Genomic DNA, 26790 nt, shown 5'->3' with positions numbered 1-26790 from the left:
GGAGTTCTTCTCTTTCCTGAAGAGAAGATAGACTCATTTGGTCTATCTTCATTTTTTTGTTTATGTTTTTAATTTTGCTTTTGCTTGAATTGCTTATGCTATATAATTCTTTATGTAGATTCCTTGTTTGTATTATTGAAATATTCAATATGCAAAATGAGTGTTTTAATTTAAAGGTTTGCCTAATTCTCTGTTTTTATGATTGGAAGATACCAGTTTGTGTTGCAAGATAGTCATAAGAAATAGATATTGTGTGGAAATAATTTACCTGATAATTCTCATTAAAAAGAACAAAAGTAAGTAGAAATATGGTGTCACAATGCTAAAGGAAAACTTGATAAACAAAATTTTGATATTTTTCTTTGGTTTGGGGGTTTGATTTCAGATATATTCTACTGCCCTCTGCTGGTTGTGATCAGATTTCCTCTAGAATTGTCTCACTCTAGTAATTTCTTCTTAACTCAAGATTTAGTTGTTAGCGCCATGTCTTTCATAGTTGGTATGCCTGTGTTTATCTGACTATACATAAATGTACTTAATTATATGCAACTGAATAATGTTTCCAACATACATGCCAAATAATTATTTCTTTGACTATTAATAAGCACTAAAAATACATGAATTCCAACATATAAATTCCTTGGCACTTAATGAAGAAAATTATTATTCTATAATTCACAAATATACTTTTACAGGTCAAGAATTACTATCATAGCAAAATAGATGAACCGATAGTTTATAGTTGTTTCTGTTAATAGATTTAAATTTCCCTCTATTTTATTTTCTAACTAGATGAAAACAATGTGAAATTCTTTGTAATTTAAAATATTAGGAATAAAGATTGTATAAGACAAGACTCTTCATTCCCCAACCAGTTTCTTCTAGAGATAATATTTCCTGATTTTGTTTGTAATAAATTTTGTTTATGGAATGTGTGCAAGTGAATATGTGGATATGAGAGACATTTGCTCTAGATTTAGTGATGCCATTTTCCAATCCTAAATTTAAAATGCCTATTCTTTTTTTTATTTTTATTTTTTGCAGTGCTGAGGATTGAACCCAGGGCTTTACATATGGTAGGCAAACACACTACCATTGAGCTACATCCCCAGCCCCACAATGCCGATTATTAAGAGAAACCTGCAAAAAAAAAGGAGGGTGGGCTAGGGATTATCATTTGCATTTGCATTGTGGTTGATGGATAAGAACTATTTATACATAATTTTTTAAATTTTGCTGCCAAATGATAAGAACATTCTCCTCAGCTCTTTTCACTGTTTTCACTAAAACCTCAAACACTTAACCAAACAAGTTTCATTTAAGCTCCAAGTTCAATTTTAACCAAATTCCAGTAAAGAAATTCAATCAGTCATTGGCTCAACCGTTGAGTGTCTTGCTAGGCAGACATGAAACAAAGAAGAGAGAGGCTGGGAAAGGGAGTTTTGAAACAGAGAAGAAATAACTAAAAAGGATAAGTTCACTCACTTCAAAAGAAAACAAAACATAATGTTTTCCAGAGATCTTTTAAAGGGGCTTTATCTGCTATTAAGGTTGGCCAACTCTCCTTCACTCCCTGTGACTCCTTTAGCAACCCCTCCCCAGTTAAATCATTCTGTGCACTTGTGTCAGTTATGTTACAACAGAGCTGCCACTCACTCCTTCCTGATCTGCTTTTGTTTCAGGTAAAAACTCAGATCCATTTACTTCACCTTTTTCTTTAAGACAAACAAATCAACAAACAAATGCAGAAAAAGATCCTTACCTAGTTAGGACCATAAATCCCAGAGGGAGAATAAGATTGATTTCTTCTCTCTTGAACCACAGCTTTTCTGACATCAGCCTCCATGAAGACCAAACCCTTTCCTTCCAGTCTCACCTGTGTAGTGTCTCTTCACTCACCTTCTTAGCTCTGCTGGTTCTCCAGGGTGTTTCAGCATCTGCACCACCATTGTCTTCTCTTTTCCAGCTCTACTCTTTACCTCCTGTGAGCTCTTCCTCCCACATCCCTCTATAATTTCCCTCTCCATCCTTTTGAGTGATCAGGTCTATATCCTCAGGGTTTAGCACAGGGCTTAGCACATAGTTAATGAAAGGAAAGAAGACCCTGCTTAGTTAACAGAGAGTGCGATGCTAGCCCAAGATCTTCAAAGACTGAGAGAGAAAACAACTTTACTACCATCATTTATCTGTTATAAAACAGGTATGATATGCATAATCCCCTATATATTCTTCTAATTACTTGAACTCTGTATTTTATAGTGATTTTTACCTCTTCAAAGCATTTTCACATCCTTTGTTCTATTAAATTTGAATCTCACATGCCTCTGAAAAAAGCAAGGGAGTTATTATCCCATCTTATATATGAGGCAATTGAGGCAGACAAAAATTAAGTGGTTTTCCTTGTCTCTGTCCATAAGTGATAGAGGTCTGACCAGAGTCCTCATTGTATTGCCGTACGAAATAGAGTATAAATATTCAGTAATAAAAGAATATTTATACCTCATTTTGAATTTTATCTGTATCTCTCTATTCAATTACATCTATACAATATTCATATAAATACATATACACTACAGTATATACCGTACACATATGTATATACATTTATGTGTGTGTCTATATACACATGTGTGTATATGTGTGTGTGTGAGTATATATGTGTACATACGTGCATACATGTTAAAAAAATGGTTTCTTTGTAAAAATGTAGCAGTGTAGAGAGATGTTCCTGTTTGCCTTAAGTGTTTTGAATAAACCCTGACAGTCATGTGCATTTTATTCAGATTTGAAAAGACTGATTCTAAAAGTTGTTTGCTAGTTAATAACAAAAAATATTTTTTTTGCATTTAATTTACCTTGGTAGACGCTTTTTGCAAAGATCAGTCAACTCTGGCACTTTTTTGCATGTCTCAGTGAGTGGAGGGGGAAGATGAAAGGATATGATTAATTAGAAGAAGAATCTTAAGATTCCTGTGCATAAAGAGCTACCCCACTGCCAGGAATTATTTCAACCCTGAGGCTAGGATGAGTACCTTAACCTAACTGCTTAGGATTCTGCTACTTTTCTTTAGCAGGTTGAGAAGCATTTGTAGTGCTCTAGATTAGGAATTGTGGTGTGGCCTTTTATTATAATGGGAGGAGGGAAAAGCGAAAGGGACCAAGAGGTACACCCATTTATAACAACAGGATAATTCTACAATGATTTGTCCCCAAAGAGACTGATTAGGAGTAAGATTCAAGAGCTTTTTTGTGTTGTTTGTTTGTTTGTTTGTTTTCCATTGCTGTTCAAACTCATTCTCAGGCCTCTACGTTTGCAATGGTTTATGTGAAAATGTATCAGGAACTCAGAGCCAAAAGTAGAAACCAGAGGCTGGCTGATTGTACTCAAAACTCTAAGCCAAGACCAGCCATAGAGTAAATTATTAGTTAGCTAAAGTTTGTCTCTGACAACCTCTAATTTGTATTAGTATCCTCTGTTTTCATGGTATCACTCTCCCATTCTCTCATGCTTCCTAATTGCTCAGAGGCCCTGCCTCTTTGTAGTACCCAGTGCTCTGAACCATGACTGCTCTCAGCCACCAAAACCTCCTCTTATTTAGACTCACAGATTGAAATATGACCTCAAAGTAGCGTATACTCAAGTATACTATCAAACTAAGATCTGAGGATGATTCACTGCTGCCATCTCTGTTTGCCCTTCCTTCCTTCTTTCCTTCTTTTCAGATGTTTTGATAGGCAAAATAGTATTTCAATACAAAGCAAAAAAGCATATAATAATGGTGAAATAATCAGTACACTTTAGATTACACTTCAGTAACAGCAACAATACATGTCGATGGCTTAAGCTTATAAAGATTTGTTTCTTACTCCAAATCAGATTTTTTTGGGGTTCTCCAATTCACATAGTCACTCAGGGACCCAGGGACCCAGGCTGGGGAGGTCTCTAGACTGTGTAGCATCCTTGAATAGTAAGTATTAGGAATCCAAAGCCCTTTGAATCTACCTGAGAAGAATAGAATTTCTGGATGGATCATTCATAATCTAGTCACTTTCATGGATATCATATTTTTGATGATTCAAGAAAAGAGCTCCCATATAGTTATTCTTTTTCTGCTGCTTAGCACATGATATTATGCAGTGAATATTTGTTTGATACCTGATGTATAGTTTCATGGACTTAGAATCAATTTCTGGAGTCTTAAGCATCTTAAGAGATTAAGGCTATAGAATTTTTGACAAAACCATCATTTTTTTTGCATGGTAGTATAGTAGAGTTTTATTAAATTTGCATTTCCATCATATAAATTCTACCATACATACATAGGGGAAAAGAGAGAGAAAAAAATAATAGATAAGCAGTCCAGGCAGTTCTAGTTATTACTCCATTCACTGAGTTGATGCCTCCAAGAAAATGTAAGATGAAAACTTCAGTCTACCCTAGTTGCAATTGAAGGTGACTTCAGTAAAAGCAATTCATCTCATTGCATGTGCTTCTAATGCTCAAATACATGGCAAAAATTTTTTCATACAACGTGGCCCCCCAAATGTATGCCAACTGAATCATCTGGCACTCACCCAAAAAGCCAATGCTCTGGTTTAATGCTGGAGGAAAAACAGTGTATGGGACAGCTCACTGTGAGGTGGCATATTTATCTCCAACATAGCACAATTTTGATTGTGTATATGTTTTGCTAAAACCATCTTTAGGACCTAATGTCCTGTGTAAAATGAGATGCTACAGTGTTCTTTTTCTTTAGAAAACTATTCACCAATAGTGGAGAGATACTTCTACCCATAGTCGTCTTCTGTTATTTTGTTCAAGGTGCTTTTTTGTTTGCTGTTTTCAAATGGAGGTCTGAAGTCATGTTGAAGCCTGTGAACCTGTTTTATATACCTACTAGGAGATGTGGTACATACCCATGTGTAGTCATTGTGATGCTTTTACGTTCTACAAGCAGGTTAATGTTGGTTCTCCATCCTTTTCTCCAGAGTGCCTACCGCATGTTTACAAACAACACGTGTTTGAAGCACATGATCACCAAAGTCCGGAGGGACACCCACCACTTTGAACGCTACCAGCATAACCGGGACCTCGTGGGATTCCTCAACATGTTTGCGAACAAACAGCTGGAATTGCCGAGGGGCTGGGAGATGAAACATGATCATCAGGGCAAGGTAACATGAGGGGGCTGCCCCTGGGAGCAGCCGAATGCCTGTGGGTCACTTGTGACTTTGGCACTTGGCTCTGCCTTTTCAGTGAGGGCTGAAGGCCCTTTGTGGGGACAGACATTCCATCTCCTCTTCAGGTGAAACCTGCTCTGGCAGGCCATTTGTTCCTATAGGCCCTCACAACACTAGTCTGAAATCAAGTATGGTGCAGAGGTGTGAATTTGGTGGAGACAAAAGTTCCCTGGCTATTCTTCTACCTGTCGTTTCTGACCATTTTCTACTAATGAGATAAAGTGTTTCTTAGGCAACAACACATTTCCTCCCTCTGTAGCTCCTGTTGTAGATATTTAAACAAAAAGTTGCGATATTGTTTGGAGAGGGCTACTAGGAGTCACTCAGCAAGTCACTGCTAAAGATACCATCTGGGCCTCAGATCTGGCTCAGAATAGATTTTATTTGCACTCTGAACAACACACTGATGCATTTATGATGAGAAATGCATGACTATCAGAGGCCAGAGTAACCACATCTGTACTTCCTTTGTAGACGGGTGAACCAGAAAGCCTGGTGATAATCAGGAAGTCGTTCTATGAGTAAGAGTGAGAAAGTTGGTGCTTGTTATAAGGTGATCTCAGCCAAGATTTTATTTTTATTTAACATTTTCTTAGCACTTATTATGAGCCATGAAATGTTTACACGTTTTGTACATAGAAGGTCCTATGTATAGCGAGTACTGCTTACTAAAGCATTACTGTTAGTATTGCCACTTACAAGTAAGTAGTCCCAGGCTCAGAATGGCTCTGTGACTTTCCTGGTGTCACTGAGACATGCAGAGGCTGAGCTGTGCTCAGACCGAGGCCGTCTGGTCCAAAGGGCTACACTCTTACCCATGATGTGCTCTCCAGAATTATGTAACCAACCTCAGCTTCCTTATCTATTGGAATTTGTGACTTAAAGGATAGTGAGGATTAAAATGACATGATATTAAGAGTTCTTTTATATTTTTAATTACCCCCTTTTATCCCTTCTTCTACTCTAGCACTTTCACACAGAAGTTTCTTAAAACAAGTTGATGAGTGATACTTGCAAGCAGTAGTTCCCTGGTTATTCAGCAAGCTTTGCTTTAGTCAAAATAAAAAGCTTCCGGGTTCCCTCTCTACTCTTCTTCCTCCTTCCTTCTAAGCCCTTACAAGAAGCAACTCCTGGGTTTGCTCCATTTGACCTCTCTTAATGTATGTGTTGTCTTAGGTTTTTTTGTATTACATGCTTGAAAAAATAGAGATTGTGTTTACACTTTACCTGTCTTTTGGAAGAATATTTTTTGGTAATTACTTAAGGCCAAGGATTTAAATTGTTTAAACTGGATGAGATTTCATAGGATTTAAATACATACAATATGAAATACATACAGTATGTTATGTTTGGGAGATCCTTTCTCCCCTGAACCTTCTTGCATTGTCTCACATGTGAGCTTTTAGGGGACACCTCGAATCCAAACCATAACACAGGCACTCTACTAAGTACTTTCCCATGGATTATTTTATTTATAGCTCATGGCAGTGTATGAGGTCGGTATTATTATCTACATTTTGCTGAGCTTTAGAGGTGTTAAACAGTGTATGTATTCACAAGGAAGTGAGAAACCCACTGTACTCTAATTCAAAGGAATTTTTTTATGACATTTGCCAGTAAATAGATGGATCTGGAGAATATCATGCTAAGTGGAATAAGCCAATCCTCTAAAACCAAAGGTCGAATGATTTTGCTGATATGTGGAAGCTAAACTATAATAAAGGTGTGAAACGGAATAAAAGAGAAATTCAATAGATTAGACAAAGGGGAAAAAAGGAAGGAAGGGGGATAGGAATAGGAATGAGTAGAATAAATCTAACATAATTTTCTTATGTACACATATGAAAATACCTAAGTGAATCCCACCATTATGTCCACTCACAAGAATGGGGTCCTAATTAGAATAAGATATATCCTATGCTTATATAATTTAATCAAATGGTTCCTACTGTCATGAATAACAAAAAATAACCAATAAAAGAAAATTTAAAAAACAAATAAATAACAGATATTTGAACATCTCAAGGAAGAGAAATTCACCAGGACAAATTCTGGGATTACTAGTGTCCTTCAAAGTTGAGTCATACATATTGATCATGAGTAGATCATGGATAATTTCTAAATATCAGGAGGGCTCATGCTAGGGGCTCACAGTATCAATGTAAAGAATGGAGTTCACATGTACTGATGGCTTATTAGATGCCAAGATCTATGCTAAAGATATTATTTCATTTATTTCCACAGCAATTCTGTAAAATAGTTTTTACTACAGATGAAAATAAGGCTCAGAAAGGTTGAGTTAATTGCATGCAGTAAATTCTTGGATACAAACCCTGGTCTTTCTGTATTAATAGTTGCATAGGGTTGGGATGATACGGTGAGTGAATGCTCAAAGCTTTCCTGTACAAGGTCCATCTAGACCTCAGTGTCCACAAACTGTCTAATTTGGGAGGCATCATTTTAAATCCCAGGGTCTGACTTACCTTATCTGTACAAATAAATAGGGTGGTCATCTTTTCCTCTGATAGTTGGCCATTGCACATTTTCTTTGGAGAAAAAGGTCTACTCAAACACTTTGTTCATTGCTAAATTGGGTTATTTGGCTTTATTTTATCGAGTTCCAAAAGTTCTTTAGATGCTAGACCCTTATCAGACACATGGCTTACAGATATTTTCTCATGTTTCCTGGGTCATATTTTCACTGTCTTGATGATATTGTTGATAGCACAAAAGTTTTATCTTTGATGTAGTCTATCTGTATTTTCTTTTGTTATTTGTGCTTTTGGTGTTATAGCTAAAAATACATGTAACTTAAGGCTACAAAGGTTTACTCTTCTATTTTATTCAAGAGTTTTATAGTTTTAGCTTCTCAATCCATTTCAAACTATAACCCATTTCTAGCAAATGTTTTTAATGGTGTGAGGGGTAGGGATCCAACTTCATTGTGTGTGTGTGTGTGTGTGAGTGTGTGTGTGTGTGTGTGTGTGTGTGTGTGTATGTATGTATCTAATTATCCCAGCATAATTTGTTGAAAAGACTCTTCTTTCCCAATGGAATATCATTAGTCATTAGAGAAATGCAAAAATGGAAATGAAAGCCACAATAAGTTAGTACCTGACACCCATACTTGAAAAAATGGAAAACAATAAATGTCGATGAGAATGTGGAGAAATTGAAGCCCTCATCTATTGCTTTGGAAACAGTTTGGGAGTTCCTCAAAGGGTTTAACAAATAATTGCCCCATGATCTTACAATTCTACTTCTAGGTAAATACCCAAGGGAAATTAAGAATACCTCTACATAAAAACTTGTATATGAAATGCATAGCAGCATTTTTCATAATAGCCAATAGTTGGAAGTAACCCAAATGTGCATCAATAGGTAAATAAAATGTGGAAAATTGATGCAGAGGAATACTACATTACAATACTACCAATGAATGATGTCTGATACATGCTATAACATAAATAAACTGAAAACATTTGCTAAATGAAAGAAACTAGTCAAAAGATCACCTATTATTCAATTTCTGTGAAATATCCAGAATAAGGAAATATAGAGACAAAAAGTAGATTAATAGTTACATAGGGTTGGGATGATATGGTGAGTGAATGCCCATGGGTATAGGTTTCATTGTGGGGTTCAAAGATGTCCTAAAATTAGGAGTTGGAAATCGTTGCACAACCCTGTCTCTGTACTTTAAACAACATGATATATGTACTTTAAATGAGTGAATTGTATAGTATCTAAGTTAATGGTTAATAAAACTGTTTAGAAGTGAATAGTTTGAGAAGACCAAGATTGCCTTTTTAGCTCCCAGATTTTATAGATTTCTGCTACTTTTATCTCAAAGATTAGATGATGTTAATATCAAATTTGCACTTGTCTCAGTGTGTTTTGATTGCTCTATCTAACAAGATACCTTAGAGTGTAGCTCATAAACAACAGAAGCATATTTCTCACAGTTCTGTAGATTGAGAAGACTTCTTAATGCTGTCACCTTGGGAGTTAGGTTTCAACATATGCATGGTGAGGGAGGGAGCACACAAATATTTATAATAGTAATGCTTTTCCTTCTGCTTTTAATTTTGTTTGGAGAGGTCACTTGTTTAAAATTCCATAGTGGTATTCCTTTCAGCAGTATTTTTTTCCCATTAGTTATTTCCTTAATTATTTTAATTTTGTAATGTTGAGAATGAGAACTGAGCCAAGCTTAATTTCATACAGGGTTGACTTTATGAGACTGTGTCATCAACATCTGTATGTATCTGTGGGATCTAAGGCCCAGGATTTTCACTCAACATGCAGGACATACATTTTGACTTAGTTCATTTTGAAATGAAAGAAAGTAGGTCAGTGTGAAAAGAAAGTTTCTGCTTGCTTCTCATTGTAATAATTCTTAAACTTTTGAATATTCTCAGGAGTGTGAAAATCAAGGGTAATTTGGGATCTGAATAACTGTTGATATAGTTTTTTTTATTAGTTATGCATGAAATATGCATCAATAGTATTAAATGGGACTGAATTAAATAATTTCTGATCCTTGGCTGAGTTTAATCATTAGTGTGTGCTCATGGGGATAACATATCTAGAAAAAAATGTGCTTTAATAAGGAAAACCAAACGGTATTTAACCTAGGAATGGATTTCTTTTATGTTTTTTGTTAATTTGATGGGTTTGAGAAAATGATGCTGAAGTAGATCAGGATTCTTGAATCCAACACTATAGGATATGACCTCCGTGAGCCCCCATTTTTTTAGGAACCCTCTTTTTTGTGTATGGGGTTGGGGGTTGAACTTAGGGCCTTCCACATCCTATGCAATCACTGTCACTGAACTACAGCCCCAGCCTTCCCATTTTCTTTCCTTTGCAGTTTAGGATCAGTTCTTTCCAGCTCCTGGAAATGTGATTGGCATCAAATTATAGAACAGTAGGTTTACAAATGGAAGAAAAACAATAATAATTAGTATGGTAGTGATCATGATTCATTCATTAATGAACTTATTAAATTTTAGAAGATAAAAGCTATGTGTTTGAAAGGCTTTAGAGGTTCATATTTAATTTGAGGTCAACAAGAATAAGGAATATAAAACATCTTCAAAATGAAAAGGAATATACAGCCCTCTGAGACTAAAGAGTAGGATGTGGGCTGCTCAATGGGTTGCTGCTACCCTACTCAACAAAATGTTGATTTGAGTAGGGATAGATGTAGGGTGAATAAAGAGTTTTGTCAATTGAGATTTCTGAAAATGATAAAAATTTGACAATGGTTGAATCCTTACTTTAGCAGAAAATGCCTGGATGATTTATAAAAGATACATGTTTACTTCTGCCTTAAACCTGAGTGCTCTTTTTTTTTTTTTTTTTAACCATGAGCACTGTCTTTGTGGGGTCTGATAGATTTGTTCCCTTGCTGAATCAGTGACCTTTTGCTCTGATAGTTGCTTGTCTTGTCATATTTGTTCATGAAAGTCGGATTTTAAAAATAGGGCTGGAGCTGTAGTTTAGTGGTAGAGCCCTTGCCTAGAACATGTGAGGCACTGGGTTCATTTCTCAGCACCACATGAAAAAAATAAAGATATTTTTGGGCTGGGGTTGTGGCTTAGCGGTAGAGCGCTCAACTCGCACGTGTGAGGCCCTGGGTTTGATCCTCAGCACTACATAAAAATAAATAAATTAATTAAAAGTATTGTATCCAACTATAACTAAAAAATAAAATTTAAAAAAGATATTTTATCCATCTATAACTAAAAATAATTTATTAAAAAAATTCTCAAATGATAAGGTATGTTAACTTAGAACTGGAACCAAAATCAGATCTACACATTTGCACAGAATCATGCACTTCTATTTAAGGCCACTGGGCACTCTTCCCCTAGAAATTGCTGGTTAACCATGGACACCTCACCTTTGAATTATTAAAGATTATGTACCATAGCACTGGTGCAGGTCATGCAGGAGTCCAGTGTAGAATGACTTGTTTCTGGCATGAGATACCTGGAAATTTTTCATAGTAGAGGTAGTATTTGAGCTGAGCTTTCCATGATGGGTAGGATGGTGATTAGAAGAGATTGTTGAAAAGAAAAGAAAACAAAAATAAGAATAGGGAGGGAAATCCAGAAGTAAAGGCACAGAGACAGGAAAGCACCAGGTGGGTATGTCTCATTCCTGTGAAGAAATAACTGGTAAATTTCAAGAGACTCATATCAATGAAATGAAATCAGAGGCAGCTACATTGCAGAGGGTTGAGGATAACAGAGAGTGTTGCAGAAAGACATGAATAACAACAACAACAAAAGTGGGGTTTTATTTCTTTATTTAAGTTTTAGGAAAAGAACTCTATACTTTTCTGTTTCAAACATTAAATATGAAGTGCCCCCACCCCCACTTTGCTTTGTACTCTCAAACAATATTAACACAGAGTACTTTCCCCAGATTATTCTACTTTGGCTTAAATTCAAATTCTAGGAAACCTTGATCTTTATAAGCAATATGCCATAGACTATTTTTGAAACAAAAGTGTAAAATGATAATTATATTTTTATTTAAAGTAAAACGTCTTTCCCATGATTTCCTGTGTTTTTTGCCTTCAAAAATCACATGTTAAATCCAAGCTTTGTAATTCTGATTAGGAGTCTGAGTGTCCACATGGTCCAAATAACCAACTTTGATGACCACAGCAAATAGCAATTTTGGTTCTGAGGACAAATTTTTGAACAGAATAAGTATTTGTGTTTTAGAAGTCACCATAAGCTGAGCCTACTTGGGGGCTCTTGTTCTACCAGACCTAAATGGGCTGTGTGGCCTCAAAAGTTATCTCAGGTATGACCTAGGCCCTGGTTTTAATCCTACAGGAAACTGATGGCCTGTAATTTACTGGGTCAAGTTCTATTTAGCTCAGTGAATAAAAGGCAACTTAATATTTAGAGGTCTCAAGTGAATTCCAAAAATCCTTTAGCAAGATAAGTGTCACATTTTGAAAAAATATGTTTTTGTCTACTTAAGTACATTTCTTACTTTTGTGATACATATATTTAATGATTTTGAAACCATGAATACCTCTTTGTAGTAGTGACCTGGTTTAAATACCTTGTGTTATATAGCAATCTAGATGAAGATGGGATTAAATTCTAAATCTATAGATAGAACATTTTTTTTAGGATCTCTCACCTATTTTTAAAGGGGTAAGGTGATGTCAGATCAAAAAATAAACCACAAATAAATATACATGAAGGGCAATGGCAAATAAAAAGTATTTTGGGGGGCTGTATAATGTTTCAAATGAGACAACAGAACAGATTTTGTGCTTGTGGGTATCTTACTGAGTAGATTGCCAGATTTATAGAATCTGAAAGGAATTGCCCAAAAATGGAGATGGACTTTGGTATTTATTTATTTATTTTAAACAGTGTCCCTAAGACCTGCATTGGATTTCTAAAAATATATATTATTTTCAAATTTTGTGGTAATGCCTTTTTACTCCACCTTATACATACTAATTTGGATTTTCAGTCTTCCATAATGACGTGCTGGTAAATGAGAAAGACAATCTGACTGTCTTTCTGTAACATAGATACAAGTGTGTTTTGTTTTATTTTGTTTACATGGTCTTTTAATATGTATTTCTGGTTTGGCAAAATATTAACTGGAAACAATTTCAAACTTCCTTAATTTAGATTGTTGAGCCTGAGGTTGGTGTTTCTTCACAAATACTGATGGCTTTTACTTTTCTTAAAATAATAGAAGTTTAAAAAAAGAAGAAGAAGAAAGAATTGTGTAAAGAAAGAAATGTGTTTTGTTTGGCCTCACTAAAATACCACTTGGCTCCAAACACCCCATATTTCCTGATTCTGGCTATGCCCCGAAGCTGTGAAAGGGTAGACGTTTTTAAAAATGAGATCTGAGTTTGTGTATTTGCATTCCTTTCAGTTTTTGAGTTCTTAGTCCTAGCTGGCCCAGCACTGTAAAGCTTGAGTGAATTTCTTTAATGAAACTTAACAGTAGGGAATCAATGTTATTCAAAATTTGCTTTGCTAGTGGCTAATATGAAAAGCATCCCCCCCCCCAGGTAATTGTTTTTCTCATATAGTTTGCATTTCCAACATACTATACAAACAGTTAATACATGACAGATACTTTCATAAGTAATCACAGGCTATTCAAAATTGTGACATAAAAGAGACCCAAATTGAAAAAAAAAAAAAGTACTAGGTCAACTTCATTGCTAGCTTGAACTAGTTAGCATTTCCTGTGGGAAAGAGGTCCACTTTTCTGACATAATTGATAATGTCTGTCACAAATAGAGATGGCAAGCCTGAAATTTGCACAGGGACTTTTTCATGTCATCCCGTTCATTTTAAAGTAGAATGCATTTTTCACAACTCAGTGGAGAGTTGAGCAATGAATCCCTTTTAGGTGGATATAGCAATGCACTAGGGAAACATGTCCAAGGTGGCACAGTGAGCCCAGAGAAGAGCCAAAGGCACCTGAAGGAGCTGCTTCTCAGCACTTTCTGTTAGGGCTCTAGCCCTCTAGCTGATAGAGGCTTAATCAGCACCTTTTCCCCAAATGTGTGGGTCTTCAAAAGCACCTGTAAACAAGATACACATTCCATTTGACTCTAAAACAGAACCCCTTGTGAGATACAAATAGCATGTAGTTCCCACCCCGGGCCATGCCTCCAACAAGTCTGTGGGAGAACCACATAGGGTATATTGGGTATGGTCTGCTGTCTTTGATGGGTAGCAGCCTATTCCGTGTTGAAGCAGAGTAGGCCAAACATCATGAGTGGCTGTTCTTGTCAGCCTGATTCAATACATACCTGAGTGCTTTTCTAAAGTCAAGTACCAGATGAAGGTATGAGGGGAATAGGAAGAACACAATTAAACGAGAAAAATGCTAAGTAGAAAGCAGAACAGAAGAAAAAGAGAAGAGATAAGAAAAGAGGGTTGATGGGAATGAGGTATGCCTATTGGGCTTTGGAGTCAGACAGAAAGATAGCTTTGTATGTTTCCAGCTCCATATTTTGCTTAAATTGGGAACTGATACCCAGATAGATTCATGGTGAACCCTAATAAAATACAATTATTATCAAATAATGGAAATTCCTATTTATAATGGTGATTCCTGACTTTAACTTAGGAAGACTGTGTTTCCTCTACAGTGTGGAGACTTCAGGGAAGGATTTGACTTGGCTGTAGTGTGACAGAAGATTTATGAAAAATTTAACACTGAAGATTGTATTTGTGCACATAGAGAAGCTTAGAGGTAGGTAGTCTAGGATTCACTAGGTAGTTCATCAAGTTGCAAGAGCCGCCTGGCTCCTTCTAGCTTTCTTGCTTCACCAGGTTCATGTTTTCAGTGTGGCTACTGAAGCTCCAGCTCTTACATCTTTGTTTCAGGGAGCAGGATAAGATGAAGGACAGAAGGAAGGCTCAAATTGTGCCTTGCAAAGGGCCTCCCAGAAGTGCCCATGTTTCACATTTGCTTGGCCAGAGCTTATCTTGGCCACTCAACTATAAGGGACCACCTGAGTAGCATAGTTTTCACTGGTATTTCCCTCCCCCACCTCCTTCCCCCTCCCTCTCTCTCTCTCTCTCTCTCTCTCTCTCTCTCTCTCTCTCTCGCTCGCTCGCTCGCTCGCCTACATAAGGCCTGTAGAGAGAAAACACCTTGATCCTTAGGAAAATGTCATAGAGATGAACAATAATATCAGTGATGGTAGTGGTCACTCACATTTGAGGTGCCATGGCTCTGTGTTCAAAAATTTAGATGAACCCTGTCCTTTAGCCTTCCTTTTATATAGATGTGGTTATCTCCATTTATCAGAAAAGAAACTGAGTCTTAATAAATTTAAGTAGTCTTTCCAAGGGTCCATCACCTGTGAGAGGTAGAGCTATAACAATGAACCAGATGGGTCTTTTTCTAGATCTCAAGCATTTAACCATGACTTTGCCTCCCACTTCTCAAGTTTTCACCTGGTGGTTTATTCGTATCTGTAGTGGGATTTTAAAAAACCTTATGTCCCATTTATGTTCTTATGGTCTTTAGCTTCCTACTTTTTTCACCACACACACACAGACACACACACACACTTTGTTTATTTACCAAATTTTTAACTGTTTTTTTTTTTTAATGCTTGTGTGGTTTCTAAATACTTGGTTAGTTAATTATGAGTTGTCTCTTCACATTTTGGTCAGAAATCTGTATATTAAAGTTTTGGGCAATTTGTTACTTTGTTACTTACTGAGCAACCTTCTTCTCCTAGGCCCACTCCTAAAAGCTATGGGGATCACAGGGTAAAAAAAAGAGTCCCTTCCCTCAAGGAATTTACAATATACTTCTTTAGAGAATGGACTTTAGACAAGCCTGTTAACATCCAATTAGGCTGACATACATGCAAATCACAATTGACCTAGATGTAGTCACCCATGTGTCTATAATTACAAGAGCATCATTGTAGCTCTGGTGGCCACCCATCCCTTTAAAACATTCCTAAGAAATTACTAGAATAAATAGGCAATTCTGTTTAAACACTCTATATTTCCCCTTAAACAACATGGTTTATATTATTGTGTTAGTAAAAAAAAAGCTTGTTAATGTTAATTTACACAAGGAAGATGGGGACTGAATTGTAATGCCTGTTATTTAAAACTAGGCATTAACCATGTCCAATTGTTATAGTTTAATTCCAATTTTATGACATTTTAAATTGTGTCAAGAATAATGGACAAATATAAAGTCTAAATCAGGTGAATAGTGGAATGAAGTTTGGATCCAGTGCCTATCAATACAAGTCTATTAGGATTTATGACTGGTATGCTTTTTACAAAATTTGAGAAAAAAGATGTTCACCTGATAGATTAGGGAAGAGAAAGAAGGAGCATTGGGAGGCTGGTGATGAAATCTCACACAAAACCTCCCTTTAATCCTTGTACCTGCAAATCAAATATTAAGAGAAGGAATCAAGAAAAAGTCTTATTATACCCTTTTTCTTTTGCTTTTTTTCCTAGTGCATCTTATCATTTTACTTGATCTAAAAGTTATTTTTTATTAAAAAATAATTTTTTATAACTTGGAACTACCAACAAATTACATATCCCCATTTCCTGGTTATGTACAACCAGAAACATTTTGTCCCATTAATGGGGAAGTGATTTTTAAAATAGGCATAAATATATCACCTGTATCTTACATTTGCCTAGATAGATTTATTCTTAGTCTTTCAAGTACTTTGTTAACTGAGCTCCATCAGTTTGAAAAGTCAGTTCTTTTTTGCCTAGGTCACTCGTCATACATCATGTGCCCAGACCTTTGATTTATAGATACTGAGTCTCCTGGCTTTACTAATAGTCCCTTTTATCTTTGGTGGTTTCATTCACTTTATCTGATCAATGTCTAATTGAACTTGTGATACTGGGTTTCATTATTATCTTGAGTGAACTTTACTTTGAAAACTTATAACATTTAACCTAATGATATGAAGTTGCACTTGTATAGAGGTTTATAAACAAAATGCATAAACAAACAAAATGCATAAACATACAAAAATGTATTTCTACATTGTATTTGATCCTTACTGCAACACTGAGAAAATTAGCTTAACTTCATTCATGATTTCATGTTGTCAGTATGAAGTAAACATGATAGACAGACTCGGTTTTCACCCTCCCAACCTGTTAGTGGGGAGAGATGTTTATTATGAATGAGGGAAACATGTTTTTATAAGAAATCTATAGCTCGGAGAACTGAAGCAACTTGCCCAGAGTCATGGTAGATATGTGATAAAGGTTTGGGTGTGTGATGGATGACTAAACTAGAAAGGTAAGCAGGAGGGAGATTCTTAGTCTTGAAAAACTGACCAAAGTATTAGGATGAATAACCATTAGAGACTCTGGATTAGGGTGGTGTTTTAGTCTGCTTTTTTGCTGCTGTAACTAAAATATCTGACGAGAACAATTGTAGAGGCATAAAAGTTTATTTGAGGGCTCACAGTTTCAGAGGTCTCAGTCTATGAACAGCAATCTCCATTCCTCAGAGATCAAGGTAATGCAGACTATCATGGTGGAAGAGTGTGGCAGAGGAAAGTGACTCACATGACGATCAGGAAGCAGAGAGACACTAAGTTCGGGTCATGAAATATACAACCCAAAGGCACACCTCCAATGAGCTACCTCTTCCAGCCACACCGTACCCACCTTCAGTTACCACTCAGTTCATCCCCATTAGGGGATTAATTCACTGATTGGATTAAGTCTGTCATAATCTAGTCATTTCTCCTCTAAACCTTCTTGCATTGTCTCACACATGAGCCTTTAGGTGACACCTCACTCTAAACCATAACGGGTGGCAATATAATCCATGGTTAGAAGGAATATTCTTAGAGTAAGATACCAGCTAAATGGATAAAGGTGGTGGAGATGTGACCAACTGACAAACTTTTAATACTTATATGTATAAAAGAAAGTCCTGAAATAATGGAGTGGTTCAGGAAGGGGATGGGGCAGACAAATAGAGGCCACTGCACTGGGGAAATGGAAGGGTCTCGGTGGCTGTCTGCTTAGGAAAAGGAAAAGACAAAGATAAGAATTCAGTGATGCTGATGTTTCAAATCATAAGAACTTATAATGACCACATTTGGGAAGCACCTAATGAGCATCCATTAAAAGAACCCCATAAGAGTCCCTTCTTATGGCATCCTTCTAAGACCACATCTTTGATGACACTCTCTTTGGAGTGTTTTCTAAAACCAGTCACAATGTTCCCTCCTGCTCCCTTCTAGACCTAGTCTAAGTATGGCTCTCTCTATTCTGCTCTATCCCAAGGGATGAGGAGCAGTTACCACAAAGATTAGAAATGATGAAAAACTGGACCCAAGATCCTTATTCAGAAGTGGACCTCTTCCTGCAGGTGTGATGGTCTAGGTCAGCTGAGATACGTATGTGACATGTGTTCTCTATTGATTTGCTGGATTGTATCCTAGGCATTTTTTGTCGACCACAACTCCCGAACCACCACTTTCATTGATCCTCGGCTCCCGCTGCAGAGCAGTAGACCCACAAGTGCACTGGTTCACCGGCAACACTTGACCAGGCAACGCAGCCACAGTGCGGGTGAGGTGAGTCACATGCTGCAGGGACTGACCTGCTGGTTGATAGAAGCTACAGGGATGTGGTGGTTGGTGGAATTGGGATGGCTTTTTGTTATGTTTTTTGCTTTGCTTTGTTTTTCTAGTTTGATTTAAAAGGAGGATCATTTGGAGGATGAAAAGCTTTATAATGTTGACAGGCTTCTCTAGAAATATGCAAATTTTAAAGGTAGGACATATGAGGAAAGACTGGAGATTTTTTTTATTAACTCAGAGAAAGGTGAGAGGGAATTAAAGATGCACTAAAATGTTATTAGAAGATGATAATCAGCCTTTTTGCACACCCAAGGACATAAGAAGAAATGAATGCAACTTTTAGTGGACTAAAACTTTATTCAATATAGGAAAGAATTTCCCAAGTGAGGTTTGCTGGATTACATCCAAGACTATGGAGCTGAGGAATCCTCACTAGTATTCTTTAAGATTAGGATATATCCAATGGGCTTGCTTGATTTATATACCAAATACCCAGAGAAAATTGGATGAACTAAAAATTACTGAAAACTCCGTGGGCTACTTGCCAGTTTGTAGTGGCCCGTGGTAACCACATGAGGGCCCTCCAATATCCTAACCCAAAACACAAATCCTTTCTTGATTTACCTTTTTCTTTAGCAGTTTAAACACAAGGAATGTTTCAGGTTAAGTTAGTTTGCTTCTCCTTAGAATAGGCTTATGCTTTGAGTGTTTATCATTCCTTAATGTACATTGTTTCTAACTATTCCCTCTATAAATAGAATTAAGATTCTTTTGCAGCATGTTTTTCATGTCTAAACACATATCACATTTTCAATATTATATTGTAAATCAAATATTGTTGTAGTCTTTCTTAAAAGAAAAAATTATGAATGCAATAAATAACTGGATTTGATTCATCAAAATTGAGCTCTTGGAATTTCCCCTCATGATTTAAATGCCTCCTGTAATGCATCCTGTGTTTGCTGGTTATAAGTGCAGACCCAGAAGAATTATACGTGAGAAGCTCATATAAAAATGATACATAAATCTATTGCAGGATGAGGTATGCACAAAAATATTTATGTTTTATGAGTAGCTTATAAATCTCTACCTCGCTGTCATATAAACCATTAGTGGTAAGCTGGAAGATACTGAGAGCATTCATTTTAAAAGCAAAACATACCTCTCACCTTTGGACCTTGTGTGCAATGTGTAGCATAATTAGGACTCTGACTTATCACATGCCCCATGCACTTTAGCCATTACCTTATTGTGACTTCATAAGATGAAGCTGGAGGTTAGGTCAAATAAGACTCTTTTTATAAGGAAATATACTTGAGATTAATAGCCACATTTATATTTCCTTTCAACCCGTCTCCTCTGAACTTGAATTATTTTCATGGTCTAGTAGTAACCCATTGTGGGAGAGAGGCCCTGAGAGGTATGTTAAAATTTGAATGAAGATTTCTCTTCCTATTGATAGAAACTGAGCAGTAGACTAGAGATAGCACCATAAGGACTCCGCATTCAGCCAAAGTGTTGCTGAACCTTTGCTAAGAACGTGCTTTCTGGTGCAGTGGTTGGAAGCCTACACATCTTGAAGTGCTACCCATACTTAGCAGAGGAATTGCTTCCTGGCTTATAGTCTGATTTCAAGATGTGAGGTCTTGGAGAAGAGCGTTGCTATCCAGGGAAATGAGACATAGGGCAATATGCTGACAGGAGGGAAAATATATATATTGGTATATTGAAATGGTACGTTCTCTGACTGATAGACAATATGTAGTTAATGATGGAATCCTCACAGAGTGACTGATTCTATTCCTCAGGCTAATAACTCAGGAGAAGCATCATAAGAAAACTAGTTATACACATGAGTCTTTCCAGCCACTGTTCTGTACTGATTCAGCAAGTATCCCAATTCATAGAAATATTGATATCTCTCCCATTCAACAGATTAATGCCAAACATGCTCTACAGTGCAGAAACATAGTGGTTGGCATCATGAGAAATACAAATAATTAACATTTGTTGTTTGTGTTCTTAATTAGGAGAGAAAATATAAAATCATAATACCAATGAATAAAAAAATTCTTTATAAAGCTTTTTTTTTAGTAGTAGTAGTTGGGAAAGAGAACTCTACTTTAATAACCTCTTTAGATAATTGTGGATATTTTTCATTTTGAAAATTTCTTTCCAGCTTTTTTGAGGTATAACTGATAAATAATATAATCTGTTAATAATGGTAACTGCTTTGGAAATCTACACTAAATCCTGTGGGAACTCAGAGTAGGCTGCATTTAACTTTAGCTTGAAGGGAAGGCTTCAACAAGGAGGGGCTGTTTGACCTATACTTTGAAGCATGAGTGAGAACATTCTTGAAGGATAAGCAAACAGTGGAGGGTGGAGAGGCTGTTTCTAGGGTGAGGACCTTCAGAAAAATCCTCAACAAACATCAGGCCAATGCCATATGATAAAATGGTTGTGAAGGTTCCAGTGGGTGGAAGTAGGAGCTCCATTTCAAATGTACTAGTTTATAAATCTGTTGTGTTGTTTTGCCTCTTGTTCTTTTATTCTTTTACACTACTGTTCTACTGATGTCTCAAAAGACTTCTGTAATATGGGGGAAATGCCGGAGTTTTCTGGCAATAATCTGAATGGGTATTTTGGAGCATCTACTTGTATGTATGACTTTCTAAATCGGTAGCAGGTACAATAAATAATTCAGGTTAGGGAAATCCTATTTAGCTTCTCCACACCTGCCACTGTTAGCTCCTTGGTGTAGGAGGCTCAAACTTGAAAGAGCTGTTATGCCAGGTGCTCTAATAGGCATGTGAAATTGCTGCTAAGGAGATAATACACTAACTTGGAACCCCATAGGAAGAGTGCTGCCCTTGGTTTCCTCCTCTGCTGAGACAGGGAATTCCCTGGCCTGCTTTAGCTACAAGAAGGAATATCCTGGCACTGCCCCAATACACTTTGTATCACCCAGTTCTTCCCTTTGATTGTACTGTTGCAGTTTTGTGTTATGTCAATGCATAAGTTATTCCTGATCAACAAGTCTGCTATTTAGGTGCCATAGCCTCAGTAATTACAAGCATATTGAACTACTTCTGTTACACTTGGAAATATTCACTGCCTAAAAAATAACAAATACAATACAATAAAATAAAAAAATACTCACTGCCCCAGCTCCTTTCAAGGATGTGGGTACCTTAACTTTTCTCCCCTTCAGACAAGAGAGCAGGGAGGGCTTTTGAGGACCCAGAGTCCCATGTCAGCTTCACTGCTGGCAACTGATCTGATTGGCTGGTACTTTGCCTTATTTGTTGTTAAATATTTTGAAAAACTTGGTTTGGGATGCTGATACAAAGTCCTCTAGCTCCTGATGCAGAACATAAATGATGCTTGCATTTGCAGGTAGGAGAAGATTCTCGGCACGCAGGACCACCTGTTCTCCCCAGACCGTCCAGTACATTCAATACAGTCAGTAGGCCACAGTACCAGGACATGGTTCCAGTGGGTATGTCACCCCTGTCCAGAAATCCCTCTGTGCTTTTGTGTCATTGTAGATGATGCATATTATGCTCACACTTCCCTGTTAGCCTGCTATTCTCTGCCCTGTATTCAGAAACTATTGCATTAAGAAATTTCTAACAAAATCCCAGAGACTTCAGTCGCAAATGGCTTGTGTCTTATAAAAACCTATTGGATAAGATTTTTTAAAAATAGTACTCTACCTTTTCTAAGTAGAAGCCTTAGGTTGTTGAAGTTAAGAAAGAATAATTTATTAAGGTAATATGATTTGCAATCATAAACTAAGCATGTGAACAAGCATACACTTAGGGTATATTTAAAGAATTTACATGGTGTGTGAATCTGTAGTCACCTCACAAAGTAATCAAGCAAAGGTAGCACGTGCTTAAGGTGTTTTGTAGCATATAGAAGGCAGCAAGAACCTTCAAAATAGTAAACTAAAAATAAATGAATGTGAGCATATAGGCCTAAAAAACAACTCGAGTGTTAAAATGATGAAGTTGAAATAGATCTATGGTTTTCAAACCTGGTGCCCCTAAGGCAGGTAGAATGGATATACCAAGGGAAGGTCATGTAGACTGTCTTTTCCAACATCTTAAATTAGAGCACTTTTCCATTGTCTGTTTCTATTTTTAAATTTTTGCTTAAAAAAAACACTACTATGTGGTGAAATGCAGTGTAATGACAATGACCCAAATATGTTTGATAACCACTGGATCACTGGATAAGAAGAAATCTAGGGTCAAGTCAGGCTGCATTTAATTCTGTCATTACTACTGTGATACTACATATCACACGTACTATTTTAAAATGCTGTGAAAAAGTTATCTAGTTTCTAATCTTGGATGAAATATAAAAATTAATAAATTATAAAAATGGCTTTTAGTTCATATATAATGAAATATATATTTAGGGACAGTTTGAGTCAACACTGGGCTTCCATTTTAGCAGATAACATTTAAAAATTTTTATTCATACTCAACTAAAATATGTATGTATGGGCAGCATAATGTACCATAAAATTTCAGACAGCAGATGTCTACAGAATTATACTTCTTTTGTTTAATCATTTTTTTAGTTTTTTTTAAAGGCATGTTTCTTGATCATATGTATAAACACAAAAGTGTTTTCTTAGCCAGGAACTCTCATGTTTAAGAATCTACTCCCTTCTATGACTTTAAATATATTTATGCCTTTCCAACATCTTAAATTAGAGCAGTTCTCCATTGTCTGTTTCTATTAACAGAGTTATTAATCAATTTTAATTAATTGTTTTAAAATTTCTTTAGCCAGCCTTGATTTGGAACATAAATTTTTTAATCATGTTTTGTTCATAGGTGATGAGGATTATTATATTGCAGCTGTTTTCATAGTTATTTTGGTAAAATGCTATTTATAGCTTAATAGCAGTTATTTCCATGCAGAATTTGGGAATGATTTGTCCTCTGTATTTTGATTATAGCTCTTTGCATCTTTTGTATTTGCAGGACTCTGGTTCTGCCCCTTTACCTCTCTGGATGGCTAATATTTAACTAGAAAATGATTTTCCATTTATGACTGTTGTCATTTCTGTGAGGTTGATTTTGGTAAACTTAAAATGATCACTATCTAGAATATTGGTGAACTAATCTTGTCATTTGATAATAAATATGGTTCATATTGAGTTTAATAAGAGTTGAAATGAGTTTAATAGGAATACTTAAGTAAGCCACACACATCAGATATAAGGCACGGTCACATAACAGGTTGGACACACACTGGAATGTCAGCTTCTGTGATGGAAGAGACAGTGTAACTCCAAACTGTGCATCTGAATGCCAGGAATATTAACTGTAAAAACTGCTTGTTTTTATATAAAACCACTGATACATTTAAAAAAAAACTGTTGTCTTTTCTGATTTTTTTTTAGCTTATAATGACAAGATTGTTGCATTTCTGCGTCAACCTAATATCTTTGAAATTCTACAGGAGCGTCAACCTGATCTTACCAGGAATCACTCACTCAGGTAACCATAATCTTGGTATTTGTTTCAAGTTGCATAAGCCCCAATCATTAAATTTTGGTAACACTCGGAAATTCACTCTGTCACTTATTACAAAGGCATCTTCTAAGTCATCAGCCCCCAACTCACTGAAGTTCTGGCATATATGAAGTACAAAAGTTGAATGAGATTAACTAAGCAATCTAGAGGTCTCTTTAAAGAAAAAACATGAAAAAGAAAGAAAAATTAACAGCCAAGAATCATTCTAGATATGTATATTATAGAGAAAAAAAAACAATAAGACACTAACCTTTTCTAGTGTAGCTAGAGTGAACAACATAATAGTTTATTGAATTGAGATTTATAGAGTCTTAGGCTTGATATTCACATTTTTCCATAATAAAACACAGTGGAACCCAAGAAAGGAGTCTGATTCTTTCTACTGTCCAGCATTCTCCCTGCATGAACCCTCTCTTCTAAATAGCTCCTTAGCGCTTTCAGCCTGGTTTGACTTTACTGAATTCAGGCTGTTCCTCTTCACTGGCAAGCTTTTCTCTTCTCAGTCTGGCAGAAAAGGTCTCCTTTTCAAAGCCCAGGACAAGTTCTCCTTCCTTGAAACATTTCAGCTCTGCTATGGAGTCTCAGTCTCATGATCTAGCCTAGTATTTCTCAATCTCATTAGAGCTAGAAAAGGGGGAATTTAATATTACATAAACCAAGGCCCTACATTTGCATACATTAATTTGGTGATTTATCATGTAAGGTACCTCTTTTTTTTTTCTTTGTACTGTTTTGGATATTTGATATCTGTGCTTTAGTTTGATTTTTGAAGTTTTTTTTTTTATTTTTAATATTTATTTTTTAGTTCTCGGCGGACACAACATCTTTGTTGGTATGTGGTGCTGAGGATCGAACCCGGGCTGCATGCACACCAGGCGAGCGTGCTACCAGTTGAGCCACATCCCCAGCCCAATTTTTGAAGTTTTTAAAACCTTATTTTCCAACTAGATTATAAGATCCTTGCAAAGAGGGATCTTATGAGACTCGTTATTTCTCCCTCTTACTACTCAGACATCTAGAATAGCACTTTGCATACTGTACTTGTTAATTCGAAAATAAATTATCAGCTATTCTCGGTTTCTCCTGTCTTTTAAAGCTGTCATTACTTTTAAACTTCTAAAGGCTACAACTACACAACCTTTCGAGTATGACATTACAAACGTTGCTTATGTGGAGAATCCAGTTTTACATGATTAACATTAAACTGAAGATTTAGTCCTTTCCCCAACACGAGCACTCTGTTCTCAGTCACATAAAAGATATCAAAATTATACAAGTGTGGGTTTGGTGTGTTTGTTTATTATGAGATCCACAAAGTCATCCATGGTCTAGAGAATCTAGAGTAAGACCTTTTAGTTAATGAAATTGCAGAAATGAGCTCCTTGATGGTCTAATTAAAGATCTTACTGATTCTGAACTTTAAATCAAAAGCAAATAAACAAGCTAAATTCTTACTCTTTTGCTAGCCAAAAGATAAAACAAACACTATTTTCTCTAATCTCTACCACCTCCAGCCGCAGCACATGTCCACAAAGGCTTGCTTATACACACACACACACACACACACACACACACACACACACACACACACTTACACTCACACTCACACACTCACACAGATTTAGTTCATATCTGTTCCTCTGGAAATACCCCAATCCCCACATAAGAGAAAGAAAAGGAGGAAACTCAAGTTTTCCACTTTTTCTCTGCACTTCACATTAGCATTTAAAATAATTAATGCATCTTTCAATCTCCCCCTGGGAGAGGTTGGATGCTTCAATATCTACCTGAACAGAGCATTGTCATTATTCTTTAATGACTTGACAGAACCTTAACAGACCCCAACAGAAGGGAGGCTCCAGGCTCCAGATGGCAACTTCCCAGTTTTATTTTTTATTTTCTTTTTCACTTTTTTAGTCTTAAGTCTCTAATCTTCTGAAGATGGCTGAAGATTTTATAATGGAGTAACACCCAGGGTCCTCAGTTAAGCATAATTTTCTTCTAACATAGATCTCACATGATAATCCCTTACTAAGAAATTGTCTGATAGGCCTTGGAAGATGTTTCTATCTATTTACATTTGTTAAATATGATTATGGAAAGCATATGTAATCAGGACAAGTAGAAGGAAACAGGAATTTAAATCAATGAGCTAATGCCAGAGTGTGTGTCACAGCGTACTTTCATTTTCCAAAAAGTTTTTGGTAGTTAAGCACTTTGCTTCATCATAATGACCTAAAGGGGAAGTTTGTATATGTGAGAGAACATTCTGTTTCATGTAGTTAAAAACTGCATTGTAAGGACCATTCCCATAAGTAGCAGGAATGGAACACAGCTGGATTTAATCTCACATTTCAGTGATTTTTTTTTTTAAAGAGAGAGGTGAAAGAGAGAGAGAGACAGAATTTTTAATATTTATTTATTTTTTTTTTTAGTTTTTGGTGGACACAACATCTTTGTTTGTATGTGGTGCTGAGGATCCAGGCCGCTCGCATGCCAGGCTAGCGCGCTACCGCTTGAGCCACATCCCCAGCCCCTCAGTGATATTTTTAATAACAGATTGCATTAATTTTCTGCACTACAACAAAATGCCTGAGATAATTAACTTACAAAGAGAAGAGGTTTATTATTATTCGTATTCCAGTCCATGATCAGGAGGACCTGTTGACTTCAGGCCTTTGGTGGACAAGCCGGATGGCAGTGTTGGGGAGCATATATTGGAGTAAAACTTCTTACCTTTTGGCCAGGAGGCAAAAGAGAGAGTAAGGGGCCAGAGTCCCACAATCTCCTTCTGGTGCACAACCCCAGTGACCTAAGGACCTCCCATAAGGTACCTTCTTCTATAGGATCACAGTACCTCTCAACAGC

General features: G+C 36.4%; 1 protein-coding gene across 7 annotated transcripts in view; it reads left to right on the top strand.

Annotated features, from left to right (window-relative positions):
- Positions 1-26790, top strand: part of Hecw2 (HECT, C2 and WW domain containing E3 ubiquitin protein ligase 2) — a 355738-nt gene that overhangs the window by 261224 nt on the left and 67724 nt on the right. For 6 of the 7 annotated variants that reach the window (XM_040294632.2, XM_040294631.2, XM_078017777.1 and 3 more), the window contains 4 exons: positions 4990-5175; positions 18224-18358; positions 21764-21866; positions 23790-23886. In XM_040294632.2, coding sequence (XP_040150566.2) covers positions 4990-5175; positions 18224-18358; positions 21764-21866; positions 23790-23886 — 521 coding nt within the window. Of the gene's footprint in view, positions 1-4989; positions 5176-18223; positions 18359-21763; positions 21867-23789; positions 23887-24727; positions 24958-26790 lie in introns of those variants that run through there. The other variant, XM_078017779.1, reaches the window with a different exon arrangement.

Source organism: Ictidomys tridecemlineatus, chromosome 7 (genome assembly GCF_052094955.1).
Source record: "Ictidomys tridecemlineatus isolate mIctTri1 chromosome 7, mIctTri1.hap1, whole genome shotgun sequence".
Lineage (NCBI taxonomy): Eukaryota > Metazoa > Chordata > Mammalia > Rodentia > Sciuridae > Ictidomys > Ictidomys tridecemlineatus.
This window is presented reverse-complemented; position numbering and strand designations above follow the sequence as displayed.